Source organism: Ictidomys tridecemlineatus, chromosome 6 (assembly GCF_052094955.1).
Source record: "Ictidomys tridecemlineatus isolate mIctTri1 chromosome 6, mIctTri1.hap1, whole genome shotgun sequence".
NCBI classification, from domain to species: domain Eukaryota; kingdom Metazoa; phylum Chordata; class Mammalia; order Rodentia; family Sciuridae; genus Ictidomys; species Ictidomys tridecemlineatus.
Window position 1 is genome coordinate 107049182 of NC_135482.1, and position 22679 is coordinate 107071860.

The 22679-nt window shown below is 45.4% G+C and overlaps 1 protein-coding gene across 4 annotated transcripts in view; it reads right to left on the reverse strand.

Moving 5' to 3' along the window:
- Tead4 (TEA domain transcription factor 4) overlaps positions 1–22679 on the reverse strand; it is a 69536-nt gene that overhangs the window by 45973 nt on the left and 884 nt on the right. For 2 of the 4 annotated variants that reach the window (XM_040281099.2, XM_021732196.3), the window contains exon 2: positions 1909–1995. The exons of 1 other annotated variant lie outside the window; for it this stretch is intronic. In XM_040281099.2, the coding sequence (XP_040137033.2) occupies positions 1909–1995 (87 nt within the window). Of the gene's footprint in view, positions 1–659; positions 905–1908; positions 1996–20004; positions 20086–22192; positions 22312–22679 lie in introns of all 4 variants that reach the window. One more of the 4 variants, XM_078015403.1, reaches the window with a different exon arrangement.

Below are 22679 nucleotides of genomic sequence, written 5' to 3' on the forward strand. Positions count from 1 at the left end.
TCAGCAAGACCCTGTCTCTAAATAAATACAAAATAGGGCTAGGGATGTGGCTCAGTTGTTGAGTGCCCCTGAGTTCAAACCCCAGTACCAAAAAAAAAAAAAAAAAAAAACCTCAGCAAATATCTAGATTTGGGCACATCCGAGATTTTTATATGTAAATTCTTTGTGGATTTATTTTGGAGACTTACAAAATGGAAGTGTGATGACTGAGAACCAAGGGGCTGGGGGCTGGTGTTGGTTCCAGTTCTACAGCAAACAGTGGGCAAATCACTTCATCTCTCTGGCCTCGGCCTGCTCATCTGTAAAACTGGGTCTAAGTTCCTCCCTGGGCAGGCCATGAGTGCCTTGCACACCCACCCACACCAACCCCCCACTCCTTGGCGTCTCTGAACATACCTTCCAGATATTCACAGGTGGCTTTTCCCAGGAGTCTGGGGAAACTGATCCACCATGGAGAGATGATGGTCAATGAGGTGAGATGTCTAGTACAGACAGGGCTTAATATGAGTCAAAGCTGAGGGCTGTTTACTGTCATCACATTATTATTAAAGTACATATAATATGTCAAGTGGCACATCTAAAGCCTAAGCAGAAAGATCCCTTAAACCCCTATCACCTAAGATGAAGACCCAATATTAATTAATCCATACTATCAATACCTAAGTCCTCATTAGTCCTGGCTTTGGCCTGGGTTTTCTTCTGGAGCCTGACATGGCACAGATGTGGACTCTGAGCTGGGTGAGGGTGCTGCGTGGCCGGATATCAGCAGAGATGGAAGGAAGGGTAGCCCAGGCTCTGATCCAACGCGATATCCTTTGAGAGCCGCGGCTGTGGTTTCTGGGACCTGTACCTTCTTAGAATCCTTTTCTTCACCCCAGAAGATGGGCCCTGTGGAGCAGCAGACCTGGGGAAACCAGAGGCTGCTCATGCCTGAGTCTGCCCCACAAGGGAGGTTTTCTGAGGACCTGTGTCCCCAAGATTGGGCCTGTCCTAGGGAAAGCAGGGCAGCAAGTCACCCAAGGCCCTGAGCCACAGGATTCATGACTGAAATGGAGTCGCTCCTGGCCCTGTAAGGCCCTGCCACTCCTGGTCCACCTCCATGACTGGCTGGCCTGTCCCACCCTCAGAGCCCACAGCCCAGGTTGGCAGCTGCTTCTTCACCAGGCAAACCTCCCACGTAGCCCTGCCCTGTGGCCAGTATAACCGGGGCAAGCCAACACCAGCCAGAGAGGATCCCACTCCTTCCCCTCCCCCAAACACTCCAGTGCCCCTCAAGGGCCTGCCGGGGTGAGCTAGAGAGGGGGAGAACAGATGGCATCGCTGAGCCCAGGCCATGTGCCACAAACAGAGGAGTAAAAATAATCCCGACTTGGCTCTCAGAGACCGGTCTAGAGGCCTCCAGTTCTGCCCCTAGCCCCACCCAAAAGCCACCAGATGGCCTGCCGGGCAACCCAGGCCCAGACAATATGCTGCTCCATCCCAGAGCCCATGGATGCTGGAACGAATGGACTTTCATTATAATCTCCCTAAGAATCAGAATATGCTCTTCCAGAAATGCTTTCAAGACAGCAAAGGAATCACGATCCCCAGGACATACACAAAGAAGCTAAAGCCCAGGGGTGGGCAGAGAAAGCCGCGAGAAAGTGGCCACAGCAGACATCAAGGAGTTGAGGATGTAGTTGAGCCTTCGCCTGGCAAGAGAGAGCCCCCCAGGGTTCCATTCGCAGCACTATAAAACAACCAACCAAACAAACAAAACAGACCTCAGACCTGAAGTCCTCTCCCTGCAGGGTCCAGCTCATGCACTTACCTTGTAACAGCCACCCAGGACCATAAGTGATCTCTAAGTCCCACCCTGAGCCACTAGAGACTGCAACTCACAGTATCAGTCTTGTGAAGAGATCTCACCTGTGTTTGCCTGTAATCCCAGATGCTTCAGAGGCTGAGGCAGAAGGATCGCCAGTTGGAGGCCAGCCTTGGCAACTTCATGAGACCCTGTCTCAAAATAAAAAATAAAAAGGGCTAGGGAATAAAATTGGGTGATGTGCATAAATAAATAAATATAAAATAAAAGGGGATAGGGGTGTAGCTCAGTGGCAGAGCACGCTGGATTCAATCCCTAATACCACCATAAATAAATAGATAGATAGATTAGATAGATAGATAGATAGATAGATAGATAGATAGATAGATAGATAAAGCACTCAACACACGTAACCTACCTAACACCTTAACATAGCCTCACCCACCCCAAATATGCTCAGAATACTCAACGTCAATTGATGGCTGGGCAAAACCATCTAATGCAAAGTTTCTGTATAATAAAGTGTTAATTATCTCAGTAAATTTATGGAACACCTGTATCCAAAAAATATGCTGGCAACATAGTACAGTATACGGTATGTGTTGTTCACCCTTGTGACCATGTGCCCGAGTGGAGCAGCAGCTCACTGACACTGTCCCACACCATGAGAGTATCCTGTTGCAAGCCAGGTGCAGTGGTGCATGCCTGTAATCCTAGCAGCTTGGGAGGGTGAGGCAGGAGGATAGTGAGTTCAAAGCCAATCTCAGCAACTTAGCAAGGCCCCAACCAACTCAGTGAGACCTGTCTCTAAATAAAATACAAAATAGGGCTGGGGAGGTGGCTCAGTGGTGAAGCACCCTTGGGTTCAATCCCCGATCATGCAAAAACAAGAACTACTAGAGTGTTGACACTAGGAGGTACAGGTTTGGGTGCTCCCTCTGTGCCAGGCACCGGGCTGGGCACTTGACTACTTCTCTACTCCTCCCACATCCCTTAAAGTAGCTGGTACATCCCATCTCACCAAAGAAATGCTGAGGCTCCTTGAGCTAAAATGCTTTGCCCAAATGCCAAAGCTAGTAGGTGGCAAGGCTCAGGGGCTGGATCTGCAGCCTGTCCCCAGCAAGCTTTCTCTTGCCCACCACTTTGCATCTTTTACCTACTTTGCCAACATCTTTATAGACAACTGGAAAGGGAAATGGTCTGACTCTGCAGCATGAGGTATGCAAGTTAGATGTGAAGAGTAACAGGGAAGGGTACCAGACCTTGGACTGACTGGTTAAGGGGAGTTAGAGAAGTTCCTGTGTGCATGAAAGCCTTCCTTCCTAGCCTGTTCCTCGGCAAGAACCCCAATGCTTCCCCGGCCTCTGGCAAAGGAAGATGCAGGATTGCCCTTGCTTGTGTAGGGAAAGAACTTCAGAGACCTGGAGTTAGCATCCAAGTTACAGGCGAGGAGACGAAGGCTCCAAGAGGGAAAGGGACAAGCAAAAAGACCACCAGACTAGTTGAAAGTGGAACTGGAAATAATCTCCCTGCACTTTTTCTGCTTCACAATTATAACCACTGTGACATCAAGTGGATGCTTCTCAATGAGGGAAGAGAGGACTGATCCAGGGAGGAGGGGAGCAGCTTCCCCAGCCCAAGAAACCCCTTCTTAAACACCTCACCCGGAGGACTTCAACGTTCTGTCTTCGGACCCATCATTCAGAACTGGGTATAAACATTTCTGCCAGGTATTGGGTACACGGTCAAGAGAGACGTGACTCTGCCCTCAGTGTCCTTCTTCATGTTTTATTTTGGGGACAGGGTCTGTGTTGCCCAGGCTGGTCTCAACTTCCCGAGTGGCTAGGGCTCACAGGCATGTGTCCCTGTGCCTAGCCTCAATGCCCTTCTTCTGTCCAGGGTGAAGGAGTTCAGAGTAACCAGGAAGATCAAGTGCAGCCAATGCTCACTAATCACAGAATCTTCTGAAGTTCCATATTTGCAAATTTTACTTGTGAAAATCTGTAACATCAAAATCAATACAGCTGCCAGGCACAGTGGCACATGCCTGTAATCCCAGAGGCTTGGGAGGCTGAGGCAGGAGGATCGTGAGTTCAAAGCAGCTTCAGCAACAACGAGATGCTTAGCAACTCAGTGAGACCCTGTCTCTAAATAAAATACAACATAGGGCTGGAGATGTGGCTCAGTGGTTGAGGCCCTGAGTTCAATCCCTCATACAAAAAAAAAAAAATATATATATATATATATATGTGTGTGTGTGTGTGTGTGTGTGTGTGTGTGTGTGTGTGTAATATATATTTATACATATATTCATCTGGCACTGTGATGCATGCCTATAATCCTAGCGGCTCAGGAGGCTGAGGCAGGAGGATTTCAAGTTCAAAGCCAGCCTCAGTAACCTGGGGAGTCCCTAAGCAACTTAGGGAGACCCTGTCTCAAAAAAACCCCCAATCAATAAATACAGTCTTTTCAGTATGTAAGACCCCAGAGTTTACCCAAACGCATGACACTCAAGGCCCTTCTATAAAATGGCAGAGTATTTATTTGCCTATAACCTAGTACATTCTCCTAGATACTTAAGTCATCTCTAGAGGACCTGAGATAACACAATGTAAGTCTATGTAAACAGCTGTTATACTGTATCACAGATAAGGGGGAGTGTCTGCATATGCTCAGTACAGATAATCTTGCCCTCCATATTTTTGATTTGGGGCTGATTGAACCCACAGGTGTGGAACCTGTGCACAGAGAGGGCCAACACTACTCCTGCCTCAGTGGTCACTCAGATGCAGCATGCGCCAAGCAGTCTACATGCCAAGCTGCCTCCAGGCTGAGGTTAAATAAGGCTGCATTCTGCCTTCTTGTCTCAGTTCCTATACTATATCCAACTGTCCTTTTCAAAGTGCTCTGTTGGGCTGTGGTTGTGGCTTAGTGGCTTGCACATGTAAGGCACTGGGTTCGATCCTCAGCATAAAAATAAAAATAAAAATCCTCAGCATAAAACATAAAAATAAATAAACAAAATAGATATTGTGACCATCTATAACTAAAAAAAACTTTAAAAATATATATGTTTTAAATAAATAAATAAATAAAGTGGTCTATTGTCTGCTGTGTTTTTCAACCTTGTAGGCTTTTTGGTTAATTTTTTTTTTTTTAAATCAAAGATACTTTTATTTGGGCTGGGGATGTGGCTCAAGCGGTACCACGCTCACCTGGCATGCGTGCGGCCCGGGTTCAATCCTCAGCACCACATACAAACAAAAATGTTGTGTCCGCTGAAAAAACTAAAAAATAAATAAAATTCTCTCTCTCTCTAAAAAAAAAAAAAAACTTTTATTTTACTAAATTGCTTTACTTATTTTTATGTGGTGCTGAGGAATTGAACCCAGTGCCTTACATGTGCCCAGCAAGCGCTCTACCACTGAGCCACAACCCCAGTCCCCTTGTGGTTGATTTCACTCTTCAAAATGGACCCTGGGCACACATTTTTTAAGCTTCATTTCCCCTCGACATTTAGTAAAAATGACTATTTATTCCATAAGATAGCATTTGACTAAAATTTATAATGCATAATGACTATAACATAATAAATTCATCACAGTTAGATTTTGGGGGGGGCAGTGCTGAGGATTAAAACCAGGGGTGTTTTGCCACTGAGCTACATTCCCAGCCCTTTTGCTTTAATTTAAGACAAGGTCTCAGTAAGTTGCCCAAGCGATTCTCCTACCTCGGCCTTACCCTCACGAGTAGCTGAGATTATAGGCATGTGCCACGGTGCTGGGCTCCTTGCTTCTTTTTTTTATTGGTGCATTATAATTATACATAATAGTGGGGTTTGTAATCAACAATATATATTAAATAAGGTGTCTTAAAACAGAAGCATATAAAAAGTTTATAAATTAATCAGTTGACAAGAATCTTGAGACCAGAGATTTATGGGAACCTAACCCTAACTTCTACTAGGAGCCAAGGTGCAATATTTGCTAACTCAGTGTCCACATCAACTTTATAGGCCATAACTACCATGAATAACAAGAATCAGCTCTACCTAGGGAGGGTAACATGGGAAACTCGAACAAGTAAACATCTTGGGATAAGAGTGGGAGTGGGGATCAAAATGATGCTGGACTCCAGGGCCCGGGACTACCACATCTGGTGAAGAGAGAAACGTCAAAAGATACCAAGATAGTAAAAATGTAGGAACAGTCTCATGGACAGATGAATGGATAAAAAAAATGTGAGGGGTACTACTCAGCCTGAGAATTATTCTGACACCCTCCAACTGGATGAACCTTGAAAACATTATGCTAAGTAAATAACACAAAAAGACAAAAATAATAATGCATGATTCCACTTATATGAAGCACTTAGAATAGTCAAATTGATACAGAAGAAAAAATAGTGTTCAGAGGGGAAATGGTAAGTTATTTAATAGGTACAGAGTTTCTCTTTGGGAGAATGTAAAAGTTCTAGAGTTGGACGGTGGTGACAGTTGCATGACATTGTGAATGTACTTAATGCCACTGAACTATACACCTAAAAATAATTCTGTGTGTGTGTGTGTGTGTGTGTGTGTGTGTGCGCGCGCGCCAGTGGTACTGAGAATTGAACCTGGGAACTTTCTACCATTGAGCTGCATTCCCAGTCCTTTCAGTTTTGAGACAGGGTCTTACTAAGGTGCTGAGGCTGGCCTCTGTCTCCAGAGTTGGTGGGATTATAGGCCTGCATCACCATGCCTGATATATAATATAAATATTTTAGCATGACTATTTTCTTTTTTTGATACCAGGGATTGAACTCTGGCACTCAAACACTGAGCCACATCCCCAGCCCTATTTTGTATTTTATTTAGAGACAGTTGCTTAGCACCTCATTTTTGTTGAGGCTGCCTCTGAACTCACTCAGTCTCCCAAACTACTGGGATTACAGGTGTGGGCCATCGTGCCTGGATTATCATGACTTTTAAAAATAAATAAATAAATGTATTGAGTCCATCTACAACTAAAAAAAAATATTAAAAAAAAAAAAAGAATTAGACCAGAGATCTTATGCCTAATAGAAGAAAAAGCAGGCCCAAATCTTCATTATATTGGATTAGGCCCAAACTTCCTTAACAAGACTCCTAAAGCACAAGAAATAAAATCAAGAATCAATAAATGGGATGGATTAAAAATAAAAAGCTTTTTCCCGCAAAAAAAAAAAAAAAATCAATGAGATGAACAGACAGCCTACATTTTGAAATACATTTTTGCCACACACACGTCAGATAGAGCACCAATCTCCAGGAAATCTAAAGAACTTATTAACAACATTCCAGATTCCAAATTGCCACTGGAAAATTTGACATTTGATTCTCCCTGATGTGGTTAAAAACTGAATAAAAGGTGTCAATAGAACTTTTTTCTTTTGATATGTGATCACAAAATAATTCTAAAACCTACTGTTTTTATCATTGAAATTTAAATTGTGAGATAGGTTTTAAATGTCTAGAATGCAATTAATAGGCTTTTCTTGAACCGTTAGATTCTTTTGAAGTAGAGTTTTTTCATGTTTCATTTGTATTTGTTTAAAAATAAAAAAGAAAAGAAAAGAAAAAAAAATCCCCCCAACCAAATAACAACCAGAGCAAAAACTGTTGTGCCTTCTATTTATCTTTGGTTCCAATCTTGGCAGTTGTTTAAAGAAAAATAATTTTAAAAAATTAGATTTGTTTTATTAGGTTCAGAGTATGTGGGGAATTGTAGAGTTCCTCTTTTCATCACCCTGTATGTCTTTTGTTAATATTTGTTATGCCTTATTCTAAAACTGAGTCTCAAACTCGAATGCCTTGGAAGACAGATACTTTTGTAGAGGTCGTTTGACCTAAATAGTTAAGCATTTGTATTAAGTTTTATCAATTTTGATATCTAATCAGATTCTTAATCATAGCCCATAAGAAGGAATGGAACTTTAATATTGGACTTTGCTGATGTGTTTAGTGTCTGCAACTTTTTTTCTTTAAATCATAGCCATATGGTAAATTTCTATTTTGTCATGGTTCTCTTTTATTGATGGGCATGCAGTGGGTGTTTCTTGGAAATGGCCAATTTTTATTAAAATATTTCTGGAAGAAAAAAAAAAAACTTAACAACAAACAAACAAACAACCCAATCAGTAAATGGGCTAAGCAGCTGAACAAACACTTCTCAGAAGACATACAATGGATCAACAAATATATGAAAAAATGTTCAACATCTCTAGTAATTACAGAAATGTAAATCAAAACTACTCTAAGATTCCATCTCACTCCAGTCAGAAGGGCGGTTATCAAGAATACAAGCAACAATGAGTGTTGATAAGGACATGGAAGAAAGGGCACACTCACACATTGCTGGTAGGACTGCAAATTGGTGCAGCCAATCTGGAAAACAGTATAGAGACTCCTTAGAAAACTTGGAATGGAACTACAATTTGACCGAGCTATCCCATTCCTTGGTCTATACCCAAAGGACTTAAAAACGGCATTACAGTGACCCAGCCACATCAGTGTTCATAGCAACACAATTCACAATAGCCAAACTGTGGAATCAACCTAGATGCCCTTCGATAGGTGAATGGATAAAGAAACTGAGGTATATACAATATAATGAAATATTATTCAGCAATAACAGAATAAAATTATGGCATTTGAGATAAATGGATGGAATTGGAGAATATCATGCTAAGCGAAGTAAGCCAATCCTCAAAAAACCAAATGCTGAATGTTTCCTCTGATAAGTGGATGCTGATCTATAATGAGGGGGATGGGATGAGTCTGGAGAAACTCTGGATGGGGCAAGGGGGAGGTGAGGAGGAGGCATGGGGGTAGGAAAGATGGTGAAGTGAGATGGACATGACTATCCTAGGTACATGTATGACTGCAGGAATGGTGTGACCCCACTTTGAGTACCACCACAAAAGTCAAAAATTGTGCTCCATTTGGATACAATGTATCCAAGAGCATTCTGCTGTCATGTATAACTGATTAGAACAAATAAATCAATTTTAAAAAATTAAAGTAAAATAAATAAAAGTATTTTTAAAAGCAGAAGGAAAAAAATGTGGACAGAGAAGAGGAGGAGGTACTGTATGGGGACCTAGTCCCAAAGTACAAGGGGTAAAAGAAAATGGCCTGTTTATAGTTGGAAATAAAAAGAGACAAGAATAGTCCCCAGGTCCTGGTTGAGTGAGTCCTTGGAGATGAAAGGGAGGAGGATGGCAAAGATCCTCCCCAGGAACAGGATGCATTGGAACAAAAGGAAAAGAGCCGCTCAGAGGCTGAGGCAGTAGGGTTGAGAGTTCAAAGCCAGCCTCAGCAATACCCTTGCTATGTTGTTAGCAGGGATGAAGGAGGGTGGGATGAAGGAGGGTGGAGATAAGAATGAAGGGGAGCTAAGTAGCCAGGAGGAGAGGAACTCTGGGAAGCAATCCAGGAGGAGGAGTCTGCAGTGGGAGGGGCTGCTGGAGATGCAGAGAAGTGGGGGAGATAAGATTCCTAAGTGGCCATAGCCCCAAGCCCAGCCCCAGGCCCTAGGACAGGGCAGGGTAAGTGAGGACACACCTGGCTCCAGTACACCCTGTCCTCAGCTCTCCAGAAGGTGGGAACTGCAGTCTGTCCCCAACCAGCCCTCCCAGGTTTCCAGGGTGGTGAGTGTCAGCAGGCCTATCTCTAACACCTCCAGGAAGTGGGTCACTGCCAGTGGATATCCACACCCCTCCACCCCCTGCTTGGGGTCACAAAAAGGGGTGATGAAATGTGATGAAACTGGCCTTAGGCCCTAGCATAATGCCAGGCATGGAAGCCCCTTGCAACAGTTGGCTTGCAGAAAAAAGACAAATTAGACTCCAAGCTTGGCTTTCCTGCCAGGAACTCCCCCTCTCTGGGGCTCAGCACCCCATTTGCAAAGCAAAAAAAAGTGGTGGGTAGGGTAGAATATTATTAAGTGGAAAAAAAAAAAACTTGCTATCAAGCAAGTTCCTCCAAGAAAAGACATGGAGGGACCTTAAATGCATAATGCTAAGTGAAAGAAGCCAATCTGAAAAGACTACCCACTGTAGGATTCCAACTGTATAATATTCCACAGTTAATATAGGAAAAGGCAAAACTAAGGAGACAATAGAAAGATCAGAGGTTGGGAGAAAATACTTGGTACACAGAATTTTTAAGGCAGTGAAATTATATGGGATGATACTATAACAATGGGTACATATGCCAAAACCCACAGCATCTGAGATGCCAAGAGCAAAAGCTCTGTGAACCACAGAGGATAATAATGCACCACAGTAGCTCCTCATAGGAGGACCACACTAATGCAAGACACTGCTAACTGGAGGAGGACAGGTACATAAAAGAACTCTATACCCTGCTCAATTCTTCTATAATCCCCAAACTGCCAAATAGTTTTTATATATATAATTTTTTAGCATTTGGGGATATTTTACACACACACACATATAAAATCAGGCACCACAGCACATGTCTGTAATCTCAGTGAATGGAGGCTGACGCAAAAGAATCACAAATTAGAAGCCAGCCTCAGCAACTTACCTAGAACCTGTCTCAAAAAAAAAAGACTGGGCATGTGGCTCAGGTTAAGCACCTCTGGTTTCAATTCCCAGAACCAAAATAAATAAATACCATTATATATACACATACACACATATTTTTGGTACTGGGGATTGAATCCAAGGTTGCTTAATCACTGAGCCACATCCTCAACCTGTTTTTAAGTTTTATTTAGAGACAGGGTCTCATTGAGTTGCTAAGTGCCTCACTAAGTTGCTGAGACTGGCTTTGAACTCGCAATCCTCCTGCCTCGGCCTCCTGAGTTGCTAAGATTACAGTCATGCACCACCATGCTCAGCCTATCATGTGTGTGTGTGTGTGTGTGTGTGTATTTAAATTTATTCTATTAAAAAATAAAGTATGGAACTGGGAAAAGTAAATCCTGTATTCTTTTCTTCTTGGAGCCTTAAAAAAGGGTTCCTAAATAAAATGAAAGCTTGTGCTGGGGGTGTAGCTCAGTGGTAGAGTATATGGCTAGCATGCACAAGGTCCCAGGTTCAACTCCCAGTACCACATAAAATAATGAAAGTACTCAAGTGGCCAAGTACTGAACCAAAACAGTTGGCTTCACCTTAAGTAAGCTGTCCTGTGGAAATACAAATCTTAAAATAGATGATTTAACTAAGAAGTCTTTGCCAGACAGAAGGACTTGAAGGACTTGCCATGGAATTCTATCAAATGGCAATCCCTCCAGGGCACTGCCCGAATATACTCTAAGGGCCGCACACCAAATGCCTGTTTCACCAGTCTTCAGGATGAGTTTGCCTATCAGCCCTGCTGCTGGGATAGGGCTGCCCTCACCCTCCCAAACCACAGACCCATGCAGCACAGGCCCCCTAATGGGGAGCTCAGGTGCACACCTGGCAAGAGCCAGGCCAAAGTGCTCAGCTTTCCAGGACCCAAGCGCACCAGGGAGTCCCATGGACCCCCTCAGGACCCTGGAGACATTGATAGCCGTTATTTTCCACTCTACCCCACTCAAAAGTTCAAGGCCTTAATCACCTCTCACAAAGGGCTGCACCCCTGGCACAGGAGCTCTCAGCCATAGCTCCCAGCATAGAAGTGGGTCAAGGTGAACAGAGCTTGGAGAGGAGGCAGAGGGCAGCACCCACTTTACCCTTGGTCATATTTTTGAGGGGTATGAAGGTACCAGGGATTGAACCCAGGGGCACTTAATCACTAAGTCATGCCCTCAGCCCTTTTATTTTTTATTTTGAGAAAGAGTCTCACTAATTTGCTGAGTCCTGCCTCGAATTTACCATCCTCCAGCCTCAGCCTCCCAAGCTGCTAGAATTATAGGCACGTATGCTATCATCTCCATCCCCTGGGTCATTTTTCATGGAAATGTTCTTTCCCAGAGCCACTCTGGCTGGACAGTGATAGGACTGAAATACTCTAGAAATTCTGTTTATGGCCCAAAGCCCTCAGATCCTGGCTGAGGCCACCACAGCAAAGGATCTATCCTGACCCAGAAAACTCGCCCCCACAGATTCTCTCCTGCACCAGCCACACCCAGTGGCTTACCCCTGCAGGCATGACAACTACCCCACCTCCCATTCCAGAATGCATGGTCATCCAATTTGGAAACAAAGCCATGTTCAAGAATGATACAAGGGTAGGGGCACCAGCTTCTGCTTTAGGGGAGGGGGACCACACAGCCTGACCCAACAGGTCATGAGAAATGGTCCAGGTACCTTCCACCAGCCAGAGAGGATGCCCCACAAACCAAGATGGTGACCTGGACCTCTTATTCTCCAGTGAGATCTGTAGCAGATACTCAGCCAGGAATTTCATGGAAGACCCTGTTCCACTTCTTTGTCATAAACCATTCCCAAGGTGTACCGCACTCCTCATCCTGGTCCCACCTTTGCCCCTAAAAAAACCCTGAGGGTTGGGGTTGTGGCTCAAGTGGTAGAGCACTCACCTAGCACGGGTGAGATGCTGGGTTCGATCCTCAGCACCACATAAAAATAAAGGTATTGTATCCACCTAAAAAAAAAAATTAAAAAAAAAAAAAAGCCGAGGTTCAGGACACCAAACTCTAAGCTCAACTTTGGAGTCCCTCTACCCATTCATTTCTGTGTAAATGAATTTTCTCCAAAAATGTGTAAATAATATACCTAGCAAGAGCTTGTATCCAGAATATTAAAGAACATTCAAAATAAGCAAAGAGAAAAATGGGCCAAAGATTTGGACAGACACTTCACCAAAGAAGTTATAACAATGCAAATGAGCATATGAAAAGATGCTCTATATCATCAGTCATCAGAAAAATGCAAATTAAAATCACAATAAGATTCCATTACATGACTATCAGAATGGAAAGGAAAAAAACCAACAACCTGACAGTTCCAAACCCTGCTAAGAATATGGAGCAATGGACCTCTATGTTGCTGGTGAGAATGAAAAGCATTATACTTTGGAAAATAGATAAATACCCTGGCCAGGCATGATGGTGCACACCTGTAATCCCAGTGACTTGGAAGGCTGAGACAAACTTAGCCAGTCCCTAAGCAACTCAGTGAGACCCTGTCTCTAAATAAATACAAAGAAAAAAAAAGGCTGGGGATGTGGCTCAGTGGGTGAGTGCCCCTAAGTACTGATGCACAAAACCCGACTCTTGACAGTTTCTTAAAACAGCGAACAGCTAAGTACAGTGGCGCGTGCCTGTGATCCCAGCAAGTTGGAAGGACGAGATTGAGGCTAGCCTAGGCAACTTAGACCTTATCTCAAAATAAAAATCAAAAAGGGCTGGAGATGTAGCTCACTGGTTTCATTCCCTAGTATCACAACATCATCATCAACAACAAAAACCAGTGAACATTCATATACCACATACACCAGAAATTCTACTCCTAGGTTTTGATAAAAGTGAAATGAAGCCCTGTATTCACACAAAGACCTGTACTAAAATGTTGATATCAGCTTTATTCATAATGAACATTTGGGGAACAACCCAAACACCCTTCCATCAGTGCTGGATAAACACGGTGGAATACCATACACAGTAATGGAATACTAACGGCCCTCAAATCACTCCACTTCCTATCTGCTCAGATATCTTTCCTTCTCTATCAACATACACAACTTGGATGCCTCTCAAAGGCATTATGCCAAATGACAGAAGCCAGACCCAGGAAGCTACCTAACTACATGACGATTCCATTTTCCCGATGTTCTGGAAAAGACAAAATTACAGGAATGGCAAAACAGACAGAGATGTCAGGGGATGGGCACGGGGGAGGGAGGGGAACTGATATCAAATGAAGAAATTTGGGGAGTTGGAACCGTCTGCAGCTTGACTGTGGTGAATACATAACTCTGTTCATCTGTCAAAACCATAAAACTGTACAATATAAACAGTATATCTTGCAGCCAGGAGCAGTGGCGCATGCCTGTAATCCCAGCAGACTGGGAGGCTAAGGCAGGAGGAACGCAAATTCAAAGCCAGCCTAGGCAACTGAGAGAGGCCCTAAATGATTTAGTGGGACCCTGTCGCAAAATAAAAAGGGCTGGGGATGTGGCTCTTGGTTAATGCACCCCCCCCAACCTTTGGTGTCTCTCCTCAAAAGAGAGATACATTGTGCTACATGCATCCTTAAAAAGTTAAAACAAGTTCTGGGCTGGGGGAATAGCTCAGTGACAGAGCACTTGCCTTGCATTCATGAGGCCAGGGATTCAATCCTTTGCCCAACAACAATGAAAAACCAGACCTCCACATCCTACCCGAGGGTACAGCTCAAATCCACTTCATCCCTATCTCCCTTCTTCTAATCATTTCATGAAGATAGCTACTACATATCTGCTCAGACCTTTCCTTCTCTCTTTCTCACACACACAGAGCTATCAAATTCCTACCCATCCACAAAGCCAGGTCAGGCGCCCCCTCCTCTGTGAAGCCTTCCCTGACTCCTCCCAGCTCCATCAGAGTGAATCACCCTTACCAGCACCTACAGCACCTACTTGTGCCTCTAATTAGCCCTTCTTTCATCCCACATATTATCATTATTCAGTCTGTGGGACAGGTACTTCTGTCCATGTTCCCCCACTGTCCTGTGCCCAGCACACAGTGGGTACTCTGTGACTGCTATAGATGAGCCGATAGTTTGGGCCAAGAGAGGAGAGCAGACAATGCCGGGGCTGGCGCTGTTCTGAGGAGGGTATAGAAAGCCACTGAGATGGCTTCATGTGCTCTTGCATAAGCAGCAAGACTATTGCTTAAACTCCCAAGTGCTGGAAGTGACTCCACCTCCCATTCCAACATGAGGTCATGCAATTTATGATGCAGCATGGCTAAGGATGCTTTGCTTCCTGCACGCCAGCCAACACAGTTCCAAGCCCCAGGCAGACAGATGCTCAGGACACACCTGCTGAGGGATTCGAGCCTGTCCCATCATCAAGGCGCTGTTGTTTCTCACTTTTAGAAGGCAGGCCCTCTTTGCAGCAGCAACTGATTGTGCCTATCTGACTGGAAGTCAATTTCATGATGCAGAACTACTGTAGCATAGGCATGGCCTATCAGTGACTTCACAGGACCACTCCACAATTGGTTCTTTCCAAGTATATCACTAGCCTCTTCCTCTTACAAATTTCAGCTTGTCTTAAGGACCATTTACAGTCATTTATTTGACAAACACTTATGCAGGGCTTAATGGAAGCCGAAGAACTAAACATTTTATAAATATTAACTCAATCTTCACATCAATTGTATGAAATTGGTTCTATTAACATTATCCTCATTTTGCAGATGGAGAAACTGAAACATAATGCAGTTACATAATGTACCCAAAGTCTACACCTGACAAGTGGTAAGATAGGGACTCAAATCCACAAGGCTGGTTGTAAACTACACAGTCCAAACGGTACCCACTAGCGCCATGCGGCTAATAAGCAATGAAATACGGGTAGTCAAACTGAATGTACTATAAAGTGTAACATGCATACTGGGTTTCCAACACTTTGCATTAAAAAATGTAATCTCGCTAGGCAGGTGGTGCACGCCTATAATCCCAGCGGCTTGGGAGGCTGAAACAGGAGAATCGCAAGTTCAAAGCCAGTCTCAGCAACTGTGAGAAGCTAAGCAACTCAATGAGACCCTCTCTCTAAATAAAATACAAAATATGGTTCAGTAGTCAAGTACCCGAATTCAATCCTTGGTACCAAAAAAAAAAAAAAATAGTAATCTCACTAATCCTTTTTACTACTGATTGCAGGTTAAAAATGATAATTTTATAAACATGAAAATTTGAATCATTTTATCACATTTGTACTTTTTAAATGTGATAAAATGATGTGGTAGTGGACACCTATAATCCCAGCCACTTAAGAGGCTGAGGCAGGAGCATCACAAGTTCATGGTCAGCCAGGCAACTTAGGAAGATCTGGTCTTAAAATAAAGAATGCTGGGGATGCAGCTCAGTGCAAATAAATAAATAAGTATGGCTTCTAGGTAACTTAAAATATACGTGTTATCTGCATTGTATTTCTGTAGGACTTCTCTGCTGCACTGGAGTCTACATCATTGCTCCTAGTCCATGCTGGGTCATCTTCCCCATTTCCAGGCTCAGGACAGGACCAAGATTGCTACTGACACCCTGCTCATTCAGCTGCATAAAGATGGTGGGAGCCAGGCAATAACTCCCACATCTCCCCATTCTCCTCCTGTAACTGCCCTGACACTGCACTGCCCCTCTCCCAACTTTAAGGTCAGTTGAAAAAGCAGTTCAGCTCTACCTCCCTCCAGCAGGAATCCCAGAATGTGAAGTGGTAATATCCTCCAGTGCAATCTCACAAGCTAACATGCAAAAAAACTGAGGCCCAGGACCACAGAGTCAAGGAAAAGGAGGTAGTAGAGGCCATCTAGCCCTATTTCCCTCTTCCTAAGTGTCCCTAACAAGTTCTATGTAAAGAAGTTCTATGTGCCAGGTGCAGGAGCACACACCTGCAATCCCAGCAACTCGGGTGGTGGAAGCAAAAGGATTGCAAGTTCAAGGCAGTCCCAGCAACTCAGTGAGGCCCTAGTTAACTTAGTGAGAACCTGTCTCAAAATAAAAAATAAAAAGGGCTGGGGATGTGGCTCAGCACCCCTGAGTGCAATCCCTGATTTAAAAAAAAAAAAAGTTCCATGCAATGAAGTTATTTATAGAAGGAAGTAACTTCAGATCAGATAAACCTAACACACTATTGCTGCAAAGAGGGCCTGCCTTCCAGAAGGGAGAAATAGCAGTAAAATGACAGCACCCTGATGGTGGGCAGGTTCTAATCTCCCACCCAGCTCTGTTAGGACACTCGTAATCATGGCCAGGTCAATTCTCTCGTTTTTTCTTTCCTTTCTTAGCAATACTAGGGATGGAACCCAGGGCCTTAATCACTGAACTACCCCCAATTCTTATTAAGACAGATGTCTCTACCAATTTCTAAAACCAGACTCTCAGTGTGGCCAGTGTCACAGAGCTCAGTGACAAAGGTATTCATGACATAGACCCCATCACACCATTAGCCCATGGTATGATTTACCAATTTTTCTTCTCCTTCATGATTTCTTTATTTTCCAGGTTTCCAACAATGTCTCTGTATTAGTCTCTTTTTTAAAAAAAATATTTTTCTTAGTTGTATATCTTTATTTTTATTTATTTATTTATTTATTTATTTATTTTTATGTGGTGCTGAGGTTTGAACCCAGGGCCTCACGCATGGGAGGCAAGCACTCCACCACTGAGCTACAACCGCAGCCGGTCTGTATTAATTTTAAGAGTTAGACAAGGGGCTGGGGATGTGGCTCAAGTGGTAGCGCGCTCGCCTAGCATGCGTGCGGCCCGGGTTCGATCCTCAGCAGCACCACATACCAACAAAGATGTTGTGTCCGCCGAGAACAAAGAAAAAATAAATAAATGTTAAAAATTCTAAAAAAAAAAAAAGAGTTAGACAAATAATAATATTAACAATTTCATCTTTCTGCTTAATCTCAGCAATTCCAGTCAAATGAGATGATTTTGAATCCTGGTTCTGTCATCCAATGCTTATTATCCCCAGTATCCACAGAACAGATAAAAAAAAAAAAAAACAAAGAGAGATTCAGGGCTCATTATCACTGGAAACCTCCTTCTGAGTGATGGACCCAGGGTGCTTTCAGCCACATTCAAATCACTGCTGTCTCACCAGGCCACATGGATTTCTCCTATACCCAAGAAAGTCATAGGGCTAAAATCCTTACTGAATATTTCTCCTCCTAAATGAATTTTTCCCCCAACACTTGGTAGAGTAAATCCATGTTGACTTCATTTTCAACGTCTCCATGGATTTTTTTGGTTCAGAACTCTGACCTACATAGAAGGCTAGGGGTGTAGCTCAGTGAACTTGCCAAGCATGTCCAAGGTCCCAGGTTCAAGTCCCAACACTTTAAAAACAGAATCTGACCAATAATTGGGCAAGACAGCAATAAGAAGCTCAGCGGCCTGCCATCTCCAGAGCCCTATCCTGCCCCTCTGGGGTGTTGCTGCCTGCATCCTTACCTTCCTCCCAGGCCTGGCAGTGAGGGGGTCCAGTGGTCACTCCTGGGGCTTCTCAGAACCCCCAACATTGATGTAAAAAATCTGGTAACCTGAACTCAGAGCAATTCAGGTGGATTGACTGTCACTTCCCCCAAAGCAAAGTGCTCCTTAGATCTCTCACTAAATCTGTCCCACCCTGACATAGGTGAAGGTGAGATAACAATCTTCTGCCTCCCAGAACATTCCACCACCTGCCTCAGGCAGGAATCTCCCCTTGCCTGTCTTACAGACTGTGGCTGAGGAAATCCCTCCTCATCCAGTCACCCCAGGTCTGTTGCCTCCCCACCAAGAGCTCTGCCCAACAACATCGCCTTGCCATCGACTATTACTAGAGGCTCAACGCCAAGATGGAGGGCGGCCAGGATGGAGGACAGCCAGGAAGAAACAACCCTAGCCTTTTATCCTGGCCAGGGCAACTCACCAAGACATCTCAGGGGCTCGAAGGGAAGGGGAAGGCATGGTTTTGGCAGGGGTGAGCTTGGCATGAGCAGAGGCTGGCAGATCTTTGCTAGAGGACACAAAGCGGAGCCCTCAGCCAAATAATGGGCCTTCAGAGCTCAAGTTTCACTCTGAGTCAACAGCCCCCTTAGGAGAAGAGCCCCACCCTAGTGGCCCACCCTGTGTGTCATCAGCCCCTCCCCAATGCCCTTTGCACTGCCCCTCATACTCAACCGGATATGCAATCCCATCCCCCAGGAGGGTCACCCCTGCCTTAACACAGCTCCCATTTCCTGCCCCTGGTGACTGCTCTGAAGTCTATTGTTCCCATGAAGTTTGGGTCAAAGGAAGCCCGGTCCCCACCCATGGGGGCTCTGGCCTGCCCACACCACACCAAGCCAAGGAGCTGGCCCACACTGGAGTCCAGCCCATCCTCCCGCCTCTACAGGAGAGGCCTGTATTAAACACAAGAGGCTATAAGCACAGACCTTACTTAGACTGGAGGGAGTCCTGATGGAAAATTTCCCAAAGGACCAGTCCCCACCAGCTGAAGGTCCCCAAACCAGATCACACAGTTGATTAGAAGAGCACTGATAATCAGACAGGAAAACCAAAGCTAGGAGAAAACTGTCATTTCAGAAGAGGTCAAGGCAAGGCTGGAATCAGAATACAGCAGTTGGAGACTGACTAGGTGCTCCCAGCAACAAAGCCAGGCCCTGCCCTGCCCTGCCCTGCCCTACCACCCCCCCCCCAGCCTTCTCCGCCTCCACCTGGGCCCCTGGGGCCGGGTGCTAGAGAGCAGCTGTTCAGCTCCAATTTCAGAGCTTTAAACAGAGCAGTCTCCTAACTTCTGCCAAGAGAGGGTCATAGGGGCAAAGGGAGACAGGCAAGGTAAAGCCACCCTCATAAGCCCTGAATTTCCAACTGCCACTAGACTGGCCTCAACTACAGGAAGGTAAGGCCCAAAGCCAGGGACCAATGTCCTTTAGTTCCACTGGGAAGGGGGAGGAGGAGCCACACTTTTAGCAATAGGGATTGCTTTGTGACAGTCACAGGCACTAGACCAGAATGGAAACCAAGAAAGTTCTGTGACATTTGCATCCCAGATCTGAAAAGACAGAGAAGGCTGAGGTTGCTCAATACTCCAGGCCCTGTCTTCTACCCAGCACCAAAAAGAAGAAAATAAAAAGATAGGAAGCCCTTCTCTACCTGGCAGAGTAATGCATAGATCTTGGAGGAGGAAGAAGGATAAATCTGAAGGATCTCCTGAGGCCCTTTCCAGACTCGACCTGTGTAGATCCTCCTGTGAAATGGCTTCTTCCTCTATTGGGCCAGAGGAGAGTATATCTGCCTCCAACAACCTTATCTGAGCCACAGGATGGTAGGCACCACCACATAAGACTAGAGCAGCCTCCAGGCCTGGACAAAAGTGGCTGGGGAGATGAGGAGATGGGGGATATGGGATACACCAGCGGGAGAGTGCAAAAGGGAAGGGCATGGGTTCTAATGTCAGCTCTGGTGTTCACAGGTTGCATGATTTTAAGAAAGTTATAGTCCCTCTACGGACCTCAGTTTCTCCATGTTTAAAATGAGGAAGTTAATGAGCCAGATGCAGTGGTACACACCTGTAATCCCAATAGTTCAGAAGGCTGAGGCAGGAGGATCACAAGTTCAAGGCCAGACTCAGCAACTTAGCGGGACCCTGTCTGTCTCAAAACAAAAATAAAAAGGGTTGGGGACACGGCTCAGTGGTTAAGCATTCCTGGGTTCAACCCCTGATAACCAAAAAAAAAAAAAAATCCCATACAACCTGAAGCCCTTGGTTCAATCCCCAACACTACAAAACACAAACAAAAAATCCACACAGGGGGAAAAAAGAGGTTCCTTGCTATAATAAGCTTAAAAAATACTGGAGACAGTATCAGCTGGGGGATCCCTGGGAATGTGCTGGGCATTATCCTGGTAGGTGCTTCTCAAAGTTCAGTTTTCACAACAAACATTCTGGATGGGTATTAATTAACCCTTCCCTTCTTGATATTATCCATCAGGATACTAAGTCTAGGGCTTTAAATTTACTGTTGTTATTTGTTATTTGTGTGCCCTAAACCTGTGCCCTTTCAACACTGGGTGCTGCCTATGAACTAACTCTACATCCGGCCGGAGCAGGTGGGAGGGTGAGGTAATTCCCACCACAGTAGCTCCATCCTCAGGGTGGATGGAAGGGCAAAGACCAGAGCCTGCCCAACTCTGACAGTTTCTCCCTCCTTTCTTCCAAGAAGCCCTAAACATGATATTCACATCAGGAATGAAGGAAGAATTATGAAGCCAGATCTGCCTGTGATGAGCCCCTCCTGTCATTGCCCACCATATACTGTGTCACTCCTGCCAGGCGTGCAATGAGCTACTCATTCTTCTTCCCACAGAAGTGGTCTAGCAAGTTGTAGAGAATGAGAGATTCAGGAGTAGGTGTGTAGTCCCAGTGGTAGAGCACTTGCCTAGTATGCAAGAGACCCTGTGTCCAATCCCAATAACACACACACACACACACACACACACACACACACACAAAGAAAGAGAATGAGGGATTCTTCCACTTGATTGCTTGGTCAACTCCAGCACTGAACCAGTAAAAGTAGTTCACAGCTGGTAAACATCAACACCTGATTGTCCTTGGAGTCAAATAAAAGCACTATCTACACACATCTCAACATCCAAAATGGTCTCTTTCTTCTGAGGGGCTCACCCCCACAAACATTCCCAACAAACCACCCCATCACCTAAATGCAAAGATCTCAACTTCCTTTAGCCTTCCACCAGTCTGTCCTGCAAACTATTCCAAGCAAGGACAGAATCCACTCTCCGGCAGAAAGACAGCTGTCTGGGAGAGGCAGGTGTAGACAGCTTTCTCTCAGCTCTGGCCAGTCCAGGGTAGCTGGAAGCCTCCGGGCCACACACTCCAACAACCAGTCAATTCTTCCTTGTATTAAAAAAAAAAAAAAAAAAAAAAGACACTGTCCTCTGCTCCTACTGTACAGAGAAGAAGAAGTCAGAATTATAATCAAAATCCTCATGGAGAAAACTTTTTAGAGAAGAAGCATCACACAACCTACCTACTCAGGCACTCAGACTCAGCACCCTCCTGAAGCAGAAATATGCACACACACTGTCACTCACGTTCACACAAACAAATCCACCTACTGGAAGCCGAAGTGAGTCATAGACAGACATCACCCTCACATACATCCAAAGCTAAGGAGGCTGGCACAGTCAGACGTCATCTGAACCCACTAAGCAGAGACACCCAGTGTGTCAGGAATCCTCTTCCTGGCATATGCAGAGGCATGCTCCTGGGTGGCCTTCAGGGGAAGTGTTTGGAAGTTCCATTCCCCTGGTCCACTAGTTCTCAGGCTGAAAGGTGACAGCTTCACAATCCCTGGGGAGCAGGTATTTTTGCAGATGTCCCCCACTTTTCTCATCGCCTGAGCCCTTAAAACAGCCAGTACACGTCCCTTTAAGACTCTCTCCTCCAAGACAGAAAAGAACCCAGCAGAAACGGGGTTATGGGTCCTGAAACAATTCTGTCGCCAATGTTCTCGCTTCTGCCTCTCTCTAGTCCTTTCACAACCCGGACCCCATTTCCCCAAAGTCCCTGGGCTCCACTGCCAATTTCCCGACCCTGTAATCCGCATCGCCTCTACGATCCTCAGCGGCACAGCCTCCACGTGCCCTGCTCTTTTCCTCGTCTGGTCCCTGGATTTCGTTAGACGCCCGACCTCTGGCAAAGTCTAATCAACTCCCGACTCCCAGCCTTACCGGTCCCGGGATGCGGGAGGTGGGGTGGGCGCGCGCTCCACCAATTGCAGCTGATTCGCCCCGAGCGCCGACTCTTCCCAGCCGCGGCTCGGCTGCGTCCCGGGAGGCGGGCAACCGCACTGCAAGGACGGCAGGGGGTCAACCAGCAAAGTGCGGGGGCTCCGGCAGAGTGCCGCGGGCCGGCGAAGGAAGAGTGGGACGGCGGGACGGACCCTCCCCGCGCCGCCAGAGCCTAGCTTGCAGCTGCCGGCCCCGGTGTGCGGAGCGGAGCGCGCGGAGGGAGGAGATTTCCCAGAATGGGACTGTCGGGAAGACACGAAGATCCCGATTCCTGGCGGAGTGAGTCAACCCGGAGAGGAAGGGATCGCGGGGCGACTGCAGCGGACGCGGGGAGCGGACGGAAGGGAGGAAGCGGGGGAGAGGGCAGGGAGGAGCGCGCCCGAGCACGAAGGGAAGAAAGCGGCTGGACGAGCGCGCCTGCAGCTCT